This window comes from Oryctolagus cuniculus, chromosome 6, assembly GCF_964237555.1.
Source record: "Oryctolagus cuniculus chromosome 6, mOryCun1.1, whole genome shotgun sequence".
NCBI classification, from domain to species: Eukaryota; Metazoa; Chordata; class Mammalia; order Lagomorpha; family Leporidae; genus Oryctolagus; species Oryctolagus cuniculus.
Genome location: NC_091437.1, coordinates 2,376,711 through 2,396,308, shown reverse-complemented (window position 1 = coordinate 2,396,308; position 19,598 = coordinate 2,376,711). Strand labels below are relative to the sequence as shown.

At 53.7% G+C, this 19,598-nt stretch overlaps 1 protein-coding gene, 1 long non-coding RNA gene and 1 pseudogene across 2 annotated transcripts in view; 1 reads left to right on the top strand and 2 right to left on the bottom strand.

Annotated features, from left to right (window-relative positions):
• The window catches only part of LOC127485501 (uncharacterized), a 178,624-nt gene that overhangs the window by 154,255 nt on the left and 4,771 nt on the right, over positions 1–19,598 (bottom strand). The window lies entirely within an intron of this gene.
• Positions 2,238–5,427, top strand: LOC138850014 (olfactory receptor 2L3-like). Its single transcript, XM_070075722.1, has one exon. It carries the CDS (start codon positions 4,492–4,494, stop codon positions 5,425–5,427), a length of 936 nt encoding a protein of 311 aa, XP_069931823.1. The 5' UTR covers positions 2,238–4,491.
• On the bottom strand, positions 10,679–12,158 carry LOC100347384 (olfactory receptor 2AJ1-like; annotated as a pseudogene).

The window sequence follows — 19,598 nt, the reverse complement described above, 5'->3', positions numbered from 1 at the left end:
TATTTGAAAGTCAGAGCTGCAGAGAGTGAGGGAGAGACAGGGAAGGAGATCTTCCACCTGCTGGTTCACACCCCAGATGTCCCCAAAAGCCAAGGCTGGGCCAGGCTGAAGCCAGGAGCCAGGAGCTTCATCTGGGTCTCCCATCTGGATGGCAGGGCCCAAGTTCTTAGACCATCTTCTGCTGCTTTTCCCAGGTCTGTAGCAGGGAGCTAGACTGGGAGTGGAGCAGCCAGGACATGAACTGGTGCCCACATGGGATGCCTATATCATAGGCTACAGTTTAACCCGTTATGCCACAATGCTGGCCCCTTCCATAAATTTCTTACCTCACAGGCCAGCCCAAAACAGGCAGCCAGCCGGATTTGGTGGTATTTTGCTAACCACTAGTGCAGGTGATATAAAGATAAATCAGATGTGATATACATACATGCATACATATAAATATATAAAGATAATTATGTATAATTAACGCAAAAACAAATAAGCAAATAAATCAGTGTTGTCTTTGTCCTTAAGGAGCTATATTCTTTTTAATTTTTTTAACCAAGACACCTTTTATTTAAGGTATATAAACTTCATGCATTTGATAACGTCCACATTCAGCCTAAACAGCGGTTTGTCTAGTGCTCTACTGCACAGCCCAGGGAAGTTGTCCTGGTCCTTAGAAGCCTCCTGAGAGCCGCAGGTGTGGACCTTTCTGACATGTGCAGATGTGAGTTTCACTCTGATGCTTTTGTCTCCAGCTCATGGAAAACACCCGTTTGCCTCCCTTTCTCTCCATTCACTTTGAGCTGACAATTCCCTGTTGGTGCCAAAGGAATTCAGCGGATATGTGTGTTTACTGATTATTTTCCAATAATTTTTAAAAAATATTTTGTTTATTTATTTGAGAGCTAGAGTTACAGACAGTGAGAGGGAGAGACAGAGAAAGCAAGGTCTTCTGTCCATTGGTTCACTCCCCAAATGGCCACAATGGCTTGAGGTGCACACATCCAAAGCCAGGAGCCAGGAGCTTCATCTGAGTCTCCCACGTAGGTTTGGGGGCTGAAGGACTTGGGCCATCTTCCACTGCTTTCCCAGGCCATAGTAGCGAGCGGGATTGAAAGAGGAACAGCCGGGATGAGAACTGGCACCCATATGGGATGCTGGCGCCACAGGCAGAGGATTAACCTACTGTGCCATGGCACCAGCCCCACCCAATAATTTTTTGTTGTTGTTGTTTTTCTTGTGCCTATGTCTGAATGAGTCCCAGGCCCTCAGACTGTTCCTAGAGAAAGGAAGTTTTGGGACTTCAGAGGATGTATGGGACCTCGGGTGGGGCGAAGAGACCCGGCTGTGGGTGGCTGGGATGTTCATCATGCTCACTGGCTGGGGAACATTCTAGAGGATGGTACAGCACATCTTATATGATTATGCAAGAGACCCTCACTGGTGAGGCCATTACAGATACCATACATAATGCTCAGATAATCAAATTATCTGAACAAATGATAGTCATCAAGTGGGAGACATGGTCTTTTCATTTAGATTTGTTTGATCTTCAATATTAATATTATTTATACACTGAAAAGAAGCTATGGGATTCTCCAGCTGCTTCAAAAAGAACTACGTTATAAGACATACGGGGGACAGAGTGTGAGAGAGAGGGTGAGGATAGTGCAAGCCGACCCTCCTCACGTGAAATCCACAGAGCCCGGTCTGAACTGTCCTCACGCTGCCTGACATTCACCGTGGGGCTGGAAGCACTGGAATATTTTCTGTGGTGAGGAAAATCTGTTTCACACCGTTTTTCCTAATTTCTGAGGTTCATTGTTTTGGTCTGAGATCCAAGTTAATTGGAGTCTGGGGACTCTGCTCCCCGGGGCTGTTCCCTGTGAAGGTCTCAGCACCAGACCTGATGACAAATTACAGCTCTGCCAGGCAGAGCTCAGCTGAAATACACACCAGCCTCCCCCCTTCCGAGTGTTCAGAACCGTGGACACGGCGGGCATTTGCAGAAATGCGTGATCCTCCATCTGCGTGGGGCCAGCTGCACTCACTCCCCTTCACAGAGGGGGCTCATGCTGCACCATGAGAAGCCGTGTGTGACTGTGGAAGGTCCTGTGTCAGCACGGGATCCCACGGGGGAGGGGCTGGACACAAGCAGCATGCAAGGCCAATGCCAGACAGGAAGGAACACATCCTACTGCTTGCCTGGTAACACTCGTTCTATAGAGAATTCACGCGGCCGATGCTGATTCTCGCGCATGTCAGACTTCGGCGACTGTGTCTCTCACAGGTGGAAGCGCCTGTGTTAGGCTCAGCCTGCTCAGGGTCCGCGTCGAGGGGAAGTCTGCCTGGAATCGGTATTTCTGTTTGGGGTCTGTGTGGAAGATCCAGACGCAAGGTTTGCAGACATATGATCCCATTCTGTCAGCTCTCTCCTCCCTCTGCGCTTTCCTGGGCTGTGCAGAAGCTCCTTGGCTTTATGCACTCCCATTTGTCTACTTTTGTCTTTATTGCTGGGACTTTGGGAGTCTGATCCAAAAAGCCACTGCCTGTGCCGATGTCTTGGAGTTCTTGCCCTGTGTTTTCCTCCAGTGGTTTTACGGTTTCTCATCTTATGTTTAAAATACTGATCCATTTTGAGCTGCTTTTTGTTGAGGGTTTAAGGCAGGGGTTGTGGTGTGATCTGTACTCTTGTCTGACCAAACCCAGTAGAACACGGGGCACCATCATGTGCCCAAACGCAGTCAGCAGGTAGGACAACACAGTGAACTTATCCTGTGGCTTGTGGTGGTTTGCTTCCTGAGCTATGGCCGTTTGCTGACTTTGGGTGTGGTTTCAGTCCCCACAGATTTTCCTTCCTAAAAGGTATCCCCCGCTTGGTTCAGCTGGTTGGCTGCTAGTTAATATGCATTTACAAGATACAAAGTAAAAGTCTGATGATTGTTAAGTTAAAGCGGGAGTGAGCTAGACACATTTGAATGTTCCTTTGCTCCAGTTTTTAGTGTTTAAGATTAGTTGGCTGTGTCTAAACTTGACAGTTGCATTCTCTGAGTTGTAAGCCCACAGCCTTATAGCAGACAGGTGGTGTCTGGAGCACAGGCAGATTAGAGAATGGGACAGTTAAAGGTGCTGACGCCCACTGTCAAGGGGCACCGCAGGGGCTGGTGCTGGGCAGCGCTGCACACTGGCCTCTGTTCTGCTTAGGCCCTGTCCCAGGTCACTGCTGCCCTCGTGAGCGCTCAGCAAGTGTGCTATGATAGTGAGTGGACCACGCAGGCTGCCCACGCACTCATCAGTGGTACTCCCTGAACTGATGTGAGCGTGGTGAGAAGTGAATTTGTGCTCATGGTCACTGGCCGAGAAGGTCAGCCAGTCCCGCCACATTTTATAGTTCACCAGAGCGACGGCTCAAGTCAAAGCAGTGGTTTTTCTTCTTAACTGATCTTTTGTCCAAAAGCCACACAGTACTGTGAATACAGACGGCCAGGGGAGAACAGCTAGTGTAAGCCCAAGCGGGGTGTGGCTTTACGTTAGGGGTCTCTGGCTGCAGCAACAGACTGGACTTCAGGGAGTTTTGACCGTGCTGAGCAGAGCCCCTCTGGTCGGGAGGCCGAGCATCTGGAAACTTCTGCCTGGCAGCACTGTCTCTCCCGGCTGGGGTGGGGCGGCCACTGTTCGGTGAGCCGACTTGCCAGGGAAAGGCCTGGCGCTCGCCAGAAGATCATTGCATGCAGGTGTCTGTCCAAGTGCGGGGGCTGCGCTCCTGGAGCTGCTCACCCTGCAGAGAGCAGAGGTGCAGCGGCACGAGCAGCGGGGCCGGGAGCGCGGAGACCACTGAGCAGAGCTCGAGGTCTGTGTCTAAGCACAGGACAGACGTTTCATCAGTCACTGTGGGTGCAGGATTCTCTATTGAATACAAGAGCTTTCCTTGGTCAGTAAAACAGAAAACTGATGGTTGGCAGTTCTGTGCGTCTAGCAATTTCTCTCACCCTATGTATAGCATAAAGACAATTACCCACCAAGAGGCAAGCAAACAGTAGGATATTTCATTAGAATGAAACCAAGTAATTGATTTATAATTTATAAAGGCAAATTGAAAGAACTGATTAGAATTTCCTTCATTTTTGCTCTGATGCACAAAAGTTGTTAGCTAGGTCCCATGGCTAACATGAGCAGTGTACAGCAGTTTAAGCCTGTATTTCTAGAAATGGGTGTTAGTATTTACAGGATTCTCCAACTTAGAAAGAAAGAAGAAAATCGGAAGAACTCAGCTCAGCAGAGGCCGGTTAGTGCTGGCGTGGATCGTGTGTCCAGTCTTCTGTATTTACCAAGTCAGGCGATTGTTCAAGAGACACGGGAAAGTGCTCTCCCTGAGATGGGGGCAAAGGCTACGTGAGAACCCGGAGCTGGGGGGAAGGTTCTAGAACTTCTGGCCCCCAGACTGACACGAGGTGTCACACATGGTAGTGACTCCAGTGGTCTCCCTCGTGGCCGTGCAGCGGCATGGTGGGTGGGAACGCCTCTTCGGCCACGGACTTCCTCCTGGCCGGGCTCTTCCCTGGGTCCCGGCACTCCCTGCTCCTCAATGCCGCCGTGGTCCTCATCTACGTCCTGGCCTTCCTGGGAAACGCCCTTCTGATCGTCCTGATCCTGGGGGACGCCCGGCTGCACACGCCCATGTACGTCCTGCTCAGCCAGCTCTCCCTCATCGACCTGACACTGACCTCCACCATCGTCCCCAAGATGGCCACCAACTTCTTCACAGGGGAGAGGGGCATCTCCTGGGTTGGCTGCGGGACACAGAGCTTCTTCTTCCTGTTGCTGGGGACGTCTGAGTGCCTCATCCTGACCCTCATGGCGTACGACCGCTACGTGGCTGTGTGCAACCCGCTGCGCTACCCCGCCATCATGAGCCCCAGGTTCTGCCTGCACATGGTTTCTGGGTGTTGGGTTGGAGGCTCGGTCAGCTCCTTGGTTCACACGGTTTACCCTCTGCACTTCCCCATCTGTGGGTCCCGGGAGATCCAGCACTTCTTCTGCGAGGTGCCCGTCCTCATCAAGCTGTCCTGTGAGGACACATCCGTGTATCAGTCTGTGGTGGTAGTGAGTAGCGTGGTGCTGCTGGTCGTCCCCTTCGGTCTCATCACAGCCTCCTACACACTCATCTTCCTCGCCGTGCTCCGCATGAGCTCTGTCAAGGGCAGGCAGAAGGTCTTGGCCACCTGCTCCTCCCACCTCACGGTGGTGAGTCTCTTCTTTGGTCCGAATATCTTCATTTACATGAGCTTCACCTCTTCCCACAGCCCAGAGCAAGACCAGGCGCTGTCTGTTTTCAGCAATGTGCTCACCCCCATGCTGAATCCCCTCATCTACAGCCTGAGGAACAAGGAGGTGCTGGCTGCACTCCGGAAGCTGGCGGGGAGGTGCGGGGCTTCCTAGGGAGCAGAGAGAGTGACGGGCTGTGGGGGTGAGCAGAGCAGCAGCCGGGCTGGGGGGAGCCGTTTTGCACTCATGGCTTTAGGAGACCATGATGAGAGTTCTTTCTGAATGAAGTTTTGGCTGTGAGTCCCAGACCTCCGCGGGAGGCTGCTTTGCTTTTATTGTAAATATCCCTGGAGCCTTATCAAGTAGGGACATATTAAAATTCTTTTATGTTTCCATTAAATCAGCTCTGAAGACTCTAAAGTTCCTACATATATATATTCGGAACCCATGCTTGGGTCTCAAAATGGGTTCACCTTTGCCAAGCGTGCGTGGTATTTGGCAGAGCAAATCATTGGAATTCCAAAGGCCAGCCTGCACCCTGATGGCATCTCCTGTAGTGCAAGATGCTCATGAAAGGGGCTTATTGAGCCCTCAGGTGTGGGGTGCACCTATCGGGGTACACGTTAGAGGTGTGAGCGTGTACTCTTCAGGGCAGCATCATGTGAGTATGCCTTTGTCTCACACGATGAGCTGTCATGATCTCCACAGCTAAACATGCACATTCCACGCTCCAGCTTCCCTGCCTTGCAGGGGAAGGGTTGGACTCTGGGTCAGTGCACTGCACACCCCGGGGCCACTGTGTCCATGGACGGCCACGTGGGCTTCTCTCCCTGTTCACTCTCTTCCTGTGAGGCCCTCCCTGACACCTCAGAGGGTCTCTTCCCAGACTTGCACCCCTCCCTGAGCAATCTGTCCACACGTAGCTGCACAGTTCTGTGTGTGAACCTTCCCTGTGGCAGCTGCCACCAGCGCGTGGGAAGTGTGGCTGTTGGAGCAATCTGGGAGCACCTCAGATAGAGACGTGCCGCCTGGACACGCTCACCGCCGCCCTGCTGGCTGCTAACTCTGCCAATCTGAGCACTGCTTCCATCGGTGGGTTCTGGTCCTGAGTGTTGTGTAGGGACAGAGAACAAAGTTGGAACTGGGACTCTAGACTGGACAACAGCCTTAGTCTCCACCTCTGATGTCGGCCTTGGGGGTTGCTTATGCCAAGCGCAAGCTGCCTGCGCATCTGTTTGCTCCTAAGATTGCAGTTGACCGTCTGCACACTCCCCACGTGCTGGTCCCGCCAAGCTCCTGGTTCACGTGCGTGTAGTCATCGCTGCCGCCAGCCTCTGCAGCTTCGGGATACCAGCTTTGTGTCTAGCTCAGTGTGCCAGTGCCGCAGGCGGAGGATTAGCCTATTGAGCCACGGCGCCAGCCAACACCTTTATTTTTAACTCTTCAAGGGCAAATTTAATGAAGTGCTGGCTCAGAAGGTCCATGTGTTATCTTGAAAATTATGGTAGTGACGCAGCGGCCCCTGGAGGGCAGGCACCTAGCTGAGCAGACCAGGACACTGCTGTTGGGTGACCGTACTGAGTCCTGTGGCTGCTGGCCACTCCTGGCCTTGCTGATTGGTTCCTGCTTCTCACCAGGCCCCGCCCACCATGGGCCCATGTGGGCTTAGGCCTAACTTCCCTCTGATGATTGGTTCATGGCCAAACCAATCACAGTCAGGCTCAGCTGCTTGCCTGATAGGTTCTCATAGACTACCTCATTAGCATATACCTTGACCAATCAGGCAAACTTCTTCCTTTAGAAACACATACATATGAGAGCCAGGCGGTGCTGCCCAGCCCCTCTCTTGGGGCCGCAGGTGCCTGGTGCTTTCTCTTTTCTTTCAGTAAACTTCCTTACTCGGCTCCCCTTCCTGCCTGTGGCCTCATTCCTTGTGGGCAGGAGACAAAGAACGGAACAGAGAAGAGAAGCTGCAGCACAGAACACTGCAACACAACTCAACTCATGCAAGCAGAGAGGAAGCTGTGAGACAGACGGCTGTCACACTCGAGAGAGGGAGCTGTGACAGACGGCTGTCACATAGGAGATAGGGAGCTGTGACAGACGGCTGTCACATAGGAGAGAGGGAGCTGTGACAGACTGCTGTCACACAGGACAGAGGGTGCTGTGACAGATGGCTGTCACACAGGAGAGAGGGCGCTGTGACAGATGGCTGTCACACAGGAGAGAGGGAGCTGTGACTGATGGCTGTCACACACAAGAGAGGAAGCTGTGCGACAGACGGCTGTCACACAGGAGAGAGGGAGCTGTGCGACAGACGGCAGGGCAGGCAGAAGGTCTTGGCCACCTGCTCCTCCCACCTCACGGTGGTGAGTCAGAAGGGCATTTCCCAGGAAGGCCAGGACCTGCCATTGATGTTACCATTGGCCCTGGCCATTGTGGTCATCTAGAGTGAGCCAGTAGATGGAAGACCTCTATCCCTGTCTCTCCCTCTCTCTCTGTAATTCTTTCAAGTAAGTATTTTTAAAAATTTTAAAAAAAGGAATGTGGTGAAAGCATGTGCCCCATCTCCTGGGGAGGAGACATAGACTCCTCCTGCCTCTGATAGGGACCCCAGGGCCCTGGGAAGGAAAGGAAGACCCCCACCTGACTTAGCCATGCAGGAACTCTGAGGGACGGAGGGTGGGACACAGGTTCAACGTCACCTCCAGATGTGGTTCCATCTGCTGAACGGAGCCGCCTGCCACAGACCTGTTTGAACACACTCCCCACGTCCACATGTAGTGTGGGCTCTGTGATTGGTTCCTGGTCAAGCCAATCATACTCAGGCTCTGCTGACTCCCTGGTTGGTTTATATATAATACCTCATTATCATGCAACTTGACCAATCAGGTGAACTTGAACCTTTAGAATTGTGTAAAAATCCCAGCCAGGCAGTTTTGATTTTTAAGATTTATTTATTTTAAAGTCAGAGTTACAGGGGGGCAGGGAGAGGGGGAGAGGGGGAGACGGAGAGAGGGAGAGAGGGAGAGAGGGAGAGAGGGAGAGAGAGAGAGAGAGAGAGAACTTCCTTTAGCTGGTTTACTCCTCAGATGGCTGCAATGGCGGGGGCTGAGCCAGGCTGAAGCCAGAGCCAGGAGCTTCTTCTGGGTCTCCCATGTGGTGGCAAGGGCCAAAGCCCCAGGCCATCCTCTGCTGCTCTCCCCAGGCTCATTGGCAGGGAGCCGGACTAGAAGTGGAGCAGCAGGGACTCAAACCAGCTCCCAGGTGGGATGCCAGTGCTGTAGGTGGCACTTGGGGAGCAGCCCTGTGGCTACCAGGGAGGGGGCTTTCTCTGCCTCCTTCTGTAAACCTTCTCTTTACTCACTCCCTCCTTGTGCCAGTGCCTCACTCGTCCCAGACAAGGATCCGGCAGACAGCAGGAGCTGTGGCACCGAAGACTGCCGCACTCCTCGGGGAACCTGGCAGAGAAGAAAAGTTGTAGCCCAGGAGACCCCGGTGCTCGGGGAGCCAATGGGAGAGAAGCTGTGGCCCGGTGGAAGAGGAGAGGCAGTGGTCCACAGAGCGGTAACATCACAACCCTAACAGCACAAGCTGCGACACGGACGCAGTGTCATTTCCGAGGGATTCGGTAAAAGGAAGCAGCCGGCACCGCTCGTGGGGAAGAGACCCAGACCTGAGTGGTGGAGCAGCAGACTGCGGCCACTGCTCCCGCACGCCTCCCGCACGCCAACCCCAGAACTCCTGCGACAACAGGACCCGACACGCAGTGTCCATTTGGCCAAGTGTCTGTTGAGCGAGACTTGTATGTCCAAAGTGACCCTCTAGGTTCTGGGGCTGGGGAAATTAACACACAGAGTTCTGCTTTCACGAAATCTAGACTGTCCAGTCTTCCCCAGAATCGAGGGAAACTACTCCCACCAGCGCCGTGGCAAGAGAGCACCCGTGCCCAGCCCGTCAGCACTGGGCTCCGTTTCTCTCCTTCCACTGAGGATGGGCCAGGTTGGGGCGTGCTAACAGCCCATCGGGGCGTGAGCCTCCAAGGCCCATCTCTTCTCAGGAGACTTGTCCTTGGCAGGGGATCCGTGGCTCTGTTCCTCATCTTCCCCGTGCACGACCCTCAGCGACGGAGCCGCGCATCCAGCTTCCTCACCACGGCGGCAGCGCTCAGGAGGGCTTCCCAGCAGCAGTCAGTGCTGGAGAAACCGTGGGGACTCGGGGGGCCCAGGGGACCCTGCTACGACACCCCACCGTCCGGCCGGGATCTCTGTCCCTCACACCAGCCTTCCCTCGCCTGGCTCCCACGTGTGGTCATCTCAGCACCTGTCACTTCCATGGGGTCGTGCCCGTTATTGGGTCTGTATCTACGTGTGGTCCTAGGGTCCATTCCTGGCCAGGTGCAACCCGGGTGGGGGAGAGGCTGCCGCTCCCTGGGGGGGTGCAGTTTCCGGGAGCACGTGCTTGCAGACGCTGGGCTCAGTGCCTGGGTGGGATGACCAGGCACGGACCACACCGATGTGGACAGGGGCTGGCCTCGGGCAGCCTCTGGGGAGCACACAGAAAACTGCACCCCAAAAATGAAGGAGAGCAAAGCCCACCCCCAAGCACAGCTTACGCGCACTGTGGTCATGCCACATGTCCGATGAGTGTCTGACCTGCCTATTTACTTAAATGATGTTGAAGTTACAGCATTAACTTGCTTTTTCTGTTTGCCTAATACTTACATATCTCAGTAAATTTACTAATTTCTGGCCTTGAAGCCCTTTTTGGTGTTTGAATTCTTAAATTGACTGATAACATTATTTTGTACAACATGATGTTTTGAAGTATATGGGTGCTTTGAAAAATTCATGGAAAAATGGAATTAGAAATGTTTTTATGGTAAAAATGTTTGAAATTCATACATGCAGCCCAGCCCTGCTAACCTCCATTCTGCTACCTACTTGGGCTGCTCATAGGAATCTACGGTTTTGGGTCCCCTAGGTGAGTGAGGCCTTGCAGAATTTGTCTCTCTGAGCCTGGCTCATCTCACTCACGCTCACCCGAGCGTCTTGTCTTAAGTGACAGAATCTAGTGCCTTCCTACCCACTGTGTGACCTCATGCAGGGATTTCCTTAGCCATCCATCTGGGATGGACAGTTGGGTTGGCTCCATGCCTTGGCTCTTGTGAGACGGGAGAGTGAGTGTGCTTCAGTATATCGGTTTCTGCTCCCCGCGAGCCCCTGCGTGTGGGGCTGCTGACCGTGGGCAGCGCCGCCTCAGCTGTCCTGAGGAGCCTCAGTACCGCCAGCAGTGGCTGGGTGTGGAGTTCCAACAACGATGGGCAAGCGTTCTTTCTATTATTAATCCTTTCAAGAATAAACGTTCACCTGTCAGGTCATTTTATTTTTCAGTTTATAAGTTGTGATTGTATTATTTATGCAGTTTTGTGTACATTACAGAAAGATTAAATCCAGCTAGTTAGCTTACCCATCACTTCATCTCATTTCCTCTTCTTTTTGGGGTGAAGCTTGCAGTCTGCACCTGCAGCAGTTTTGGGAGCAGGACGTGTGCTCATTAGCTGCGCTCACCACTGTGCGGTAGGTCACTGGGCCTGCCCCTCCTGTCTGAGATGCAGTGCCCTCACCCTCGCCCTCTCCCCTTGCCCTTGAACCCCAGGCTCTCGTAACCCCCATCCTGTTCTCTGCCTTTGTGTGTTTGCCGTGAGTACGTGTGACGTAAGCATTGTGAAAGGCATGAGCAAGCCAGCACCCACAGCGCTGTCATTCAGGATAAAAATATCAGCAGAGGGGAAAAAACAAAAGTGACCTAACACACCAAAGACATGTGCCTGGGTTGCCCGAGCAGTGTCAGCAAGTGACTGCGTCCTCAGGAGTCAGACCGGCCGGCCGTGGTTAAGAGGCAGGCATGGCGGGCTGTGGGGTTGGTGGCTTACACAGCCATCACCAAGCAGTCACAGGACTGTAGGAGATAAGAGCGCTGTGGGTCTCAAAGCCCTCCTCAATGCCTCTAAGACGTCTCTGTTTCTCAGGCTGTAAACGAAGGGGTTCAGCGTGGGGGTGACGACTGCAAAGAACACAGACACGGCCTGGTCCTGGGCGGGCTGTGTGTGGAACCGGGGTCGTGTAGGTGAAGACAGTGGGACCGTAGAAGAGGCTCACCACCACCAGGTGGGAGGAGCAGGTGGCCAGCGCTTTCCGCCTCCCCTCACGGGAACTCATGCGCAGGACAGTGAGGAAGATGACGGCGTAGGAGGAGAAGATGACGCCAAAGGGAACCAGCAGCAGCACAATGCCCACCCCAAGTATCGTCAACCTGTACGTCAAGGTGTCCCCACAGGAGAGCCTCAGAATGGCCATGACCTCGCAGAAGAAGTGGTCAATCTCCAGGCGGCCGCATTTGGGCAAACGCATGGTATACACAGTCTGCACTAGGGAATTGAGGCTGCCCCCCACCCAGGACCCCACGGCCATCGACAGGCAGGTCTTCCCGTTCATGAGGACAGGGTACCGCAGAGGGCGACAGATGGCCACGTAACGGTCGCAGGCCATGCAAGTCAGGAGCAGGCACTCTGCTCCCCCCAGCGCGAGGCAGAAAAACAGCTGCGTCCCACAGCCCGTGCTGGAGATGGTCTTGGTCCCCAGGAAGAAGGCGGCGGCCGTCCTGGGGACGGTGGTGGATGTGAAGAGCAGGTCCAGCAGGGCCAGCTGGCTGAGGAGGAAGTACATGGGCTTGTGGAGCCGGGCGTCCAGCGTGATGAGGACGGTCAGGGTGGCGTTCGCAGCCATGGCTAGGACGTAGCTCAGGACGGTGAGGCACATGAGGATGCCCAGGTGTGGCACGCCCGGGAAGAGTCCCAGGAGCACAAACTCCGAGCCTGTCGTCTCATTCCCTCCGCTCATGGGTCCAAGTCCACGGCCTCACTTGGAAAGGGACGGGTCACAAAGACCGCGAGTTCTAGGAGCAGGCACCGCCCTGCTCCGTGTAAGCTGCAAGCCTCTGCCTCAAACCCGCGCTCAGGCGCCTCTGACGTGCCCTCGCGGAGCTGATGCAACGGAGCCCGTCCTGCGTTCACCTGTGTACGGAGGAGCAGAGGGGCGCCCCGTGAGCGGCCGCTCGTCCCTCCGTGACTCCCTGCATCCCGCAGCTGAGGGGCCTCGGGGGCGCGCACACAGCTCTCCCAGCCTCGTTCTCCCCGTGCTCTGTAGCGGCCTCATCTAGTGTCTCACCCGAGCCACCTCTTACGTCCGGGACACACCGGGTCTGGCCTGCCCCGGCTCCTCCTGAAGGCAGCTGTCTGCAGAAAACTGCCCACGAGGTGCCGGGTGTGTCCAGGCAGCTTGCCAGGAGCCTGGCCAGCCAGGCCAGGCTCGGTGTGGAGAGGGCAGAAGGCAGACTGCTGGCAAGGAAAGCCCTCACGGTAGAAAGAACACTCCCCCACCGCCAGCTAAGTTCTGCCTAAGCCGCTTCCCTCCGGGTGCGAGGTGCTTCCTTGGGCAGTAGGGCCCAAAGGTGCGTCTGTGCATGTGGGCGTGTGCTTTTACCTTAAATCTGGACCTGAGGAGTCCCTTTGCTTGTCATTGTCAAGGCTCCTCTGACCTCAGTCTGCCCCAGCAAGGCCCCCAGACTCACCCCTCCCTGCTCCCCCACTCACCTCTCCCTGTTCCCCACTCACCTCTCCCTGTTCCCCCACTCACCTCTCCCTGTTCCCCACTCACCTCTCCCTGCTCCCTACTCACCCCTCCCTGCTCTCCCACTCACCCCTCCCTGCTCCCTAACTTACCCCTCCCTGACCCCTACTCACCCCTTCCTGCTCCCCCACTCACCCCTCCCTGTTCCCCCACTCACCTCTCCCTACTCCCTACTCACCCCGTCCTGCTCTCTACTCACACCTCCCCTGCACCCCTACTCTCACCTCGCTGTACCCCCACTCACTGCTCCCTGCTCCCTACTCACCCCTCCCTGCTCCCCCACTCACCTCTCCCTGCTCCCCCTCACCTCTCCCTGCTCCCCCCTCACCTCTCCCTTCTCCCCCACTCACCTCTCCCTGCTCCCCCACTCACCTCTCCCTGCTCCCTACTTACCCCTTCCTGCTCCCTACTCACACCTCCCCTGCACCCCTACTCTCCCCTCGCTGTACACCCACTCACTGCTCCCTATTCCAATACTCACCCCTCCCTGCTCCCCACTCACCTCTCCCCTCTCCCTGCTCCCCCACTCACCTCTCCCTGCTCCCCCTCACCTCTCCCTACTCCCCCACTCACCTCTCCCTGTTCCCTACTCACACCTCCCCTGCACTCCCACTCATTTCTCCCCTGATCACTACTCACCCCTCGCTGCTCCCTACTCACACCTCCCTTGCCCCCACTCTCCCCTCGCTGTACCCCCACTCACCGCTCCCTGTTCCCCCACTCACCCCTCCCCTGCACCCCCACTCATCTCTCCCCTGCACTCCCACTCATCCTTCCCTGCTTCCCCGACTCCAGGCTTTTGTGCCCACCTGAGGTGCCTGACGGCTCTTCTGTAAGATGCCCAGTGGCCCCAATGACTTTACCAGACAGGGCCCTGGCCAGCGCTCCCCACATCTGCCTGGCTCACACGTGTGAGCAGCCACACCGGTGCTGCAGGAACTGGGCTCTCATTTACGCACCCCGACGGAAGCGGTGCTCTGAGCCTGGCATCCGAGGTGTGGAGGAGGAGGGGTGAGGCAGGACAATCAGGACACGGAGGGCAGCAGGGCCGAAATCCCAGAGCCTTGAGTGGGATGCCGTTGCTCCTTTGCCTTTCATTCTTACACCCATTCTGTTCTCAAGATCACAACGTGTTTCTCATTCATTGTAGTAATCAGGGTCGGGGAGAGGTGAGTAGGGAGCAGGGAGGGGTGAGGGAGGGAGCAGGGAGAGGTGGGGGGGTCAGGGGAGGGGTGCATTAGAAACATTCAGCCCTGTGCATAAACAAGCACCTCAGTTCTACCCCTCCCCACCAGGAAACCGGGGGAAGCTTTCTGGAACTGGATCGCAGTAAGGACTGCACGGCGCCGTGAGTGTGTGCTGTGCCAGGAGAGGAATGCTTAGACCCTCAGCATGTATTCCATGTCATGTGGTTGACCACAGTAAACAGAATGCTGAGTCCAGCACCTGAGACAGCCATTGCTCTCAGTTTGCTAGTATTTGCATGTATGATTGCATGTGTGCATTTACACATATGTATTTGCATGCATGTTATTTGCAGGTGTGTATTTGCTATTATTTGCATGTGTGCATAAATGAATAACAAAATATGAAACTTAAAATGGACAGCTCTGACCTGCTGCTTCAGAGGCAATTGACAAAAAGACCGCACCAGACCATTTTCAGGGGGCGGGCAAGAGTGTGCACACAGGGTTCTGTGGATCCACAGCTCAGCACGGCCTCGGCGTCGCAGCTGGCCACGTGCAGACACGGAGCACTCCGTTCTAACCTGTCACAAGCACACGCAGGGGACACCAGTGTAGAGCTGTGAGGTTGCTTACCTGGCTGGCCTTCACCTTGTCAGGGAGGGGCTGTGAGGACACGGAGCGGGGGTCAGCAGGGTCCCTGCCGCGTTAAATACCTTCAGTGCTCTGGCCTCGGCCGAGGTCTGTGCACCTGCCCTCACTCTGCAGTGGCCTAACTGTTGTCGCCGGGCTCAGCGGCTTCGGCAGCGCCTCTGCACTCTGGCCACGGGGCCTGCGGGGGCTTTATGCAGCCTCGCTGGTAGAGCCGACAGGGACTGCCGACAGGGACAATCTGCGCAGCTCTCAAGTCAGCGGCTCGGGCTTGAGCACAAACCCCTATGGGATCCCTGAGGGACGATGACCTGCGGGACTCCAATTAAACATGGTAGCCTAAGGATATTTTTAGTAAGAGTTCTAGATGAACAAACAATGCAATGCACACACCGTTCTGTCAACAGTACCGGGCGTTTGATGAGCTCGGCCCGTCGGCGTCGCCTCCTCTGGAAACGCCGCCTGCGTTACCCTGTCCTGTGAGCCCGCTGCCCTCACCGGGGCCGGCCCCGCCGATGGTTCTCACACTGACCCTGCACCTCACAGGGACCCAGAAACCAAACGCCACTCCTGCTGGGTGTCTCCTTCTTTGGAACCTTGGATCTTGAAGCACTGGGCACCCGAGATCCTACTCTTAATTGTGGCTTCCCGCCTTGCCGCGAGCAGTGCCCGGGCATGTGGCCCCGTCAGGCAACGCGCAGTCTCCCACTCGGGTTCCTGCTGGCTCAGCGCGGCCTCCCGTGCAGCTTCACGGCTTCCTCTCAGATCCGCAGCCAGCGCACCTGCCGACTACCTTTTCTGATACTAACACTCCACAGTGCATGTGCTTAATTTTACTTATTTGGAAAGCAGAGAGAAGCTATGATGTCTTCCACCTGCAGGCTCGCTTCCCAAGCACCCACAATAGCCAGGGCTGGCCAGGCTGAAGCTAAGAGCCAGGGACTCATCCGGGTTTCCTGCATGGGTGGCAGGGACCCACGTCAGTGAGCGGTCACCTGCTGCCCCCAGGGTGCACAGAAGCGGAGGGGGAGCTCCAGCCCAGGCCCCCAGGCTAGGGGTGCAGGCGTCCCAGGCAGCGGCCTCTTTGCCCGTCTGATGTTCATGCCGCATTTGTACTTCATTCCGGTTAACTTTCTCATTTGTGTAAGCTTTTTTCCAATCCATTCACATTTTCTGTGTTTTGTGCTATCTTTGGGATTCAGCATAGAATTTAGCTAACTTCTCAGTTAAGTCTTTCTCAATAACTGGTTGAATATATATATATATATATATATATATAGCTATGATTACATTTGTAATCCTTCTGTTTTATATCGCTAATTTCATATTTTATTTAGTATTTTTATAACTTCTATATAATCTGGATACATTAATCCTGTGTCACTGGATGTGCTGATGAGGAAAATGTGATGTACACACGTGATGTGGAATAATTAAGCTGATGATACAGAGTCAGCACTCTTTTACGATGAGGTGGTGATTTGTTGAAGCCCCACCGTCCGCGACCCGTGAGTGCCGCCACCCTGCCCACAGCAGGCCCGGCTCACTCTCGTCTCCCTGAAGGCTTGAGCCTTTTGGTCATCAGCTCTCCATCCCCTCTGGTCACCATTGTCCACTCCCTGGGTGGAAACCTCTCAGCTTTCCTGTGTAAGTGAGACTGTGGGTCTGTCCTGTGCTGGGCTTTTTAGAGTTAACGTGATGCCCGCAGCTTACTCGTGTTGTCACGAATGCCAGGACGTCCTTATTTGTAAGGCTGAAGAGTACAGCAGTGCGTGTGCCTGTGTGTGCATGTGTGTGCATGTGTGTGCGTGTGTGCATGCGTGTGTGTGCATGTGTGTGTGTGCCTGTGTGCATGTGTGTGCGCGTGTGTGTCCATGTGTGCGTGTGTGTGTGTGTGTGTGTGTTTATTCTTTGTCTGTTAATGGGCCCCGAGACTGACTCCTTACCTGGCTGCTGAGAACAGTGCTGCAGACCGTGGGAGCGCAGGTGTCTCCTCAGCGGCCCGACCCGCGTTCCCGTGAACGCATGGGCGCTGGGGGCGTGGCTGGGTCCTGTGCTGGTTCTGCTCCGGCTTTCCGAGGAGCTCCGTGCCATTCGCCGCAGCGGCTGCACTCTGTACACTCCCCGGCGATGTGAAGCGTCTCTTCAGCTGTGAGCACCCAGCCTTTCCATCGCAGCCTCCTGGGGACACAGGATGAAGGCCAGGGCCGCTCAACTGCTTCCTGGACACCTGCTCTGCCCCTCCTGGCTCCTGAGTGGGTGTCGGGGCTGCCTCACGGCTTCCAGGGCAGCAGCAGGGTGCGGGTGGGGCCACCCAGCTGTTTCCTGCAGCCCCTGCAGGTGGAGCCCCTCAGGGTGGGTCACCCAGGGGCCTCCCATGGCCCTAGTCAGGTGGGTGGGGCCATGGGCTGGTTCACAGGGCTGGGTCAGCAGAGCTGCACCTCTAGTCAGTCGTCCTGTTGACCTGCGATGACCACTGCTGATGCTTGTATGTTGATTCTGTATCCTGCAACTTTACTGCCCTTACCAGCTCCAACTGGGAAACCCTTTTTGATGGAGTCTTTAGAAAGCTCTGCGTATAGCTTCATTTTTGCCTGTTAACAGAGACAGCGTCACTTCTTGCTCGTCCATGTGGATGCCTTACACTTGCTTCTGTTGCCTGACTGCTCTGGCTAGGACGCTGTGTTGACCACAGCAGGTGAGAACCAGGCCTGTGGCTTGTTCCTGATCTGCAGAGGAAGAGCTTCCTGGTCATCACACGGAGTAGGAGGCTGGCTGAGACCTGGCCGCTGCGCCCTCTATCGTGGTGAGTACCTCCCTCTGCACTTAGTTTGATGACAGGTTTTTTAATCATAAAAGAATCCGGAAATGTGTGAAGTGCATTCTCTGCAACTGCTGATACTGTCATGTTTTTATTTTTCTGTTAGTGGAAGGGATCACACTTCCTGACTTACCTATGTTGAACTCTCCTTAAATTACAAGGACAAATCCCACGTGTCATGGTGAAGCGTCTTTGCTAGTATCCTGTTGAGGATATTTGCATATACGGTCATCATGGTTAATGATCCGTAATTTTCTTTTCTTGTGATGTCCTTGAATGGCTTAGGTATCAGGTGGTTCTGGCTTTATGACATGAGTGTGGAAGCGTCCCCGGCTCTGCCACGCCTTTCAGAAGAGTTCATGAAAGCATGGCATTAACTCTTTAAAAACTTACCCTGAAGCCAGCTAGCCTGGGAATGTCTTTGGAGGGTTTTAGTGATTTAATCCTGTTACTCATTATTGGTCTGTTCTGATGTTCTGTTCATGTGCAGTCTTGGCAGAGAGGTGTCTAAGAATTTTCCACCTCTTCCAGATTCCCCCGTCTGACAGCGCACACCTTTGCACAGTGCCTTCACGGCCGCTGTGTCTTTCTGTTGCATCCGTTGTGATAGCTCCCCGCGTTGCTGAGTCTGCACTTCTCTCTCTGTGTCCTCTGACTGACTGCAGTGTTGTCAGTGTTTTTACCCCTCTTTGCATTGTTGATCAGTTCTGTTGTTTTATGTGTTTCTGCTCTGACTTCATAATTTTCTTTCTTCTACTTACTCTTGTTCATTCTTCTTTTTTCTACTTTCTTGAAGTGGGATTTTAGTTTGTTTATTTGAGATATTCCTTCTCTTTAAAGTATTTGTTTTATTGCTTTCTATTCTTTCTTGGAATTTCTTTTACTGTATCCCACAAATTTGAATATCTTGTATTTCTGTTTTTATTGTCTAAAGGTTTTTTTTTAATTCCTTGTAATTTTCTCTTTACCTTATTGTTTATTCTGTAGCATTTGTCTTTACGTTCACAGATTGTCAATTTTCTATTTTTCAGAAGAATGTAAACCAGACCTAGGAAATCCGATGTGAGTCTATGGAGTATGTTTAGTCTCCTTACTAACTGAAGAATCCAGAAGGCAGCAGCTATCTTATTTGCCCTTACTACTCTGTTGTTGAACCATTTTATTTAGTTAACTAGCTAATTCTTTTTTCTGATTACATTTGCCCTTGTGATGTTATATAGGGTGTGTTGGTTGTGGTTAACTTTCTAATTTACTTTCTAGATTTCAGAATATTAAGATAGGATACTGTTATGGATTGAACAGAACTTGACTTCCCAACCTGATGCGGTTGTTTAAACTTCAATGTTTTATGTTAATGGTTAACAGATGAATATTGCTGGTCGATGGATTAAGTTGGAAATTTCATCTAATTATTGTTAGTAAAATGGCATGGTCTTGTCTGTGGTACAGTTTATGTCCCAGACACTATCCTAGGCTCTAGGCCCTGCCACCATTTCTGGACGGCAGGTGACCAGAGGGCCCAAGCACAGGTGTCAGCTCCACCCCCACCCTAATGGGATTCGCTGCTCCTGTTTCCCTGCACCCGACAAAGGGTATAACAGGACCCCCTTCCCACACATGCACTCTCCTCTTTGCTCTTCTCTCTTCTTTGCTCCCTCCCTTGGGCCCATCGGTTTCCCCCACCCAACAATAAATCTTTCCCTTAAAAATTTCTATTTTTCTCCTGGGGTTGATGTCTAGCATCATAGCATTGTGGTTGGAAAATACAATTATCTCAGTGTTCTTGAACTTGGTGAGCCTTGTTTTGTGGCCTCCCAAGTGACCTATCATGGAGAATGTTCCACGTGGCTGACACTGCTGTTGGGCAGCATGCGCTGCGTGTGCCTCGTGGGTCTCTTTGGTTCACAGTGTAGTTCAGTCCCGGTATTTCCTGGTGACTTTATGTCTGGTGGCCTCTCCATTGTCCCCTATTGTTGCTGCATTACTGTGCTGCTGCCT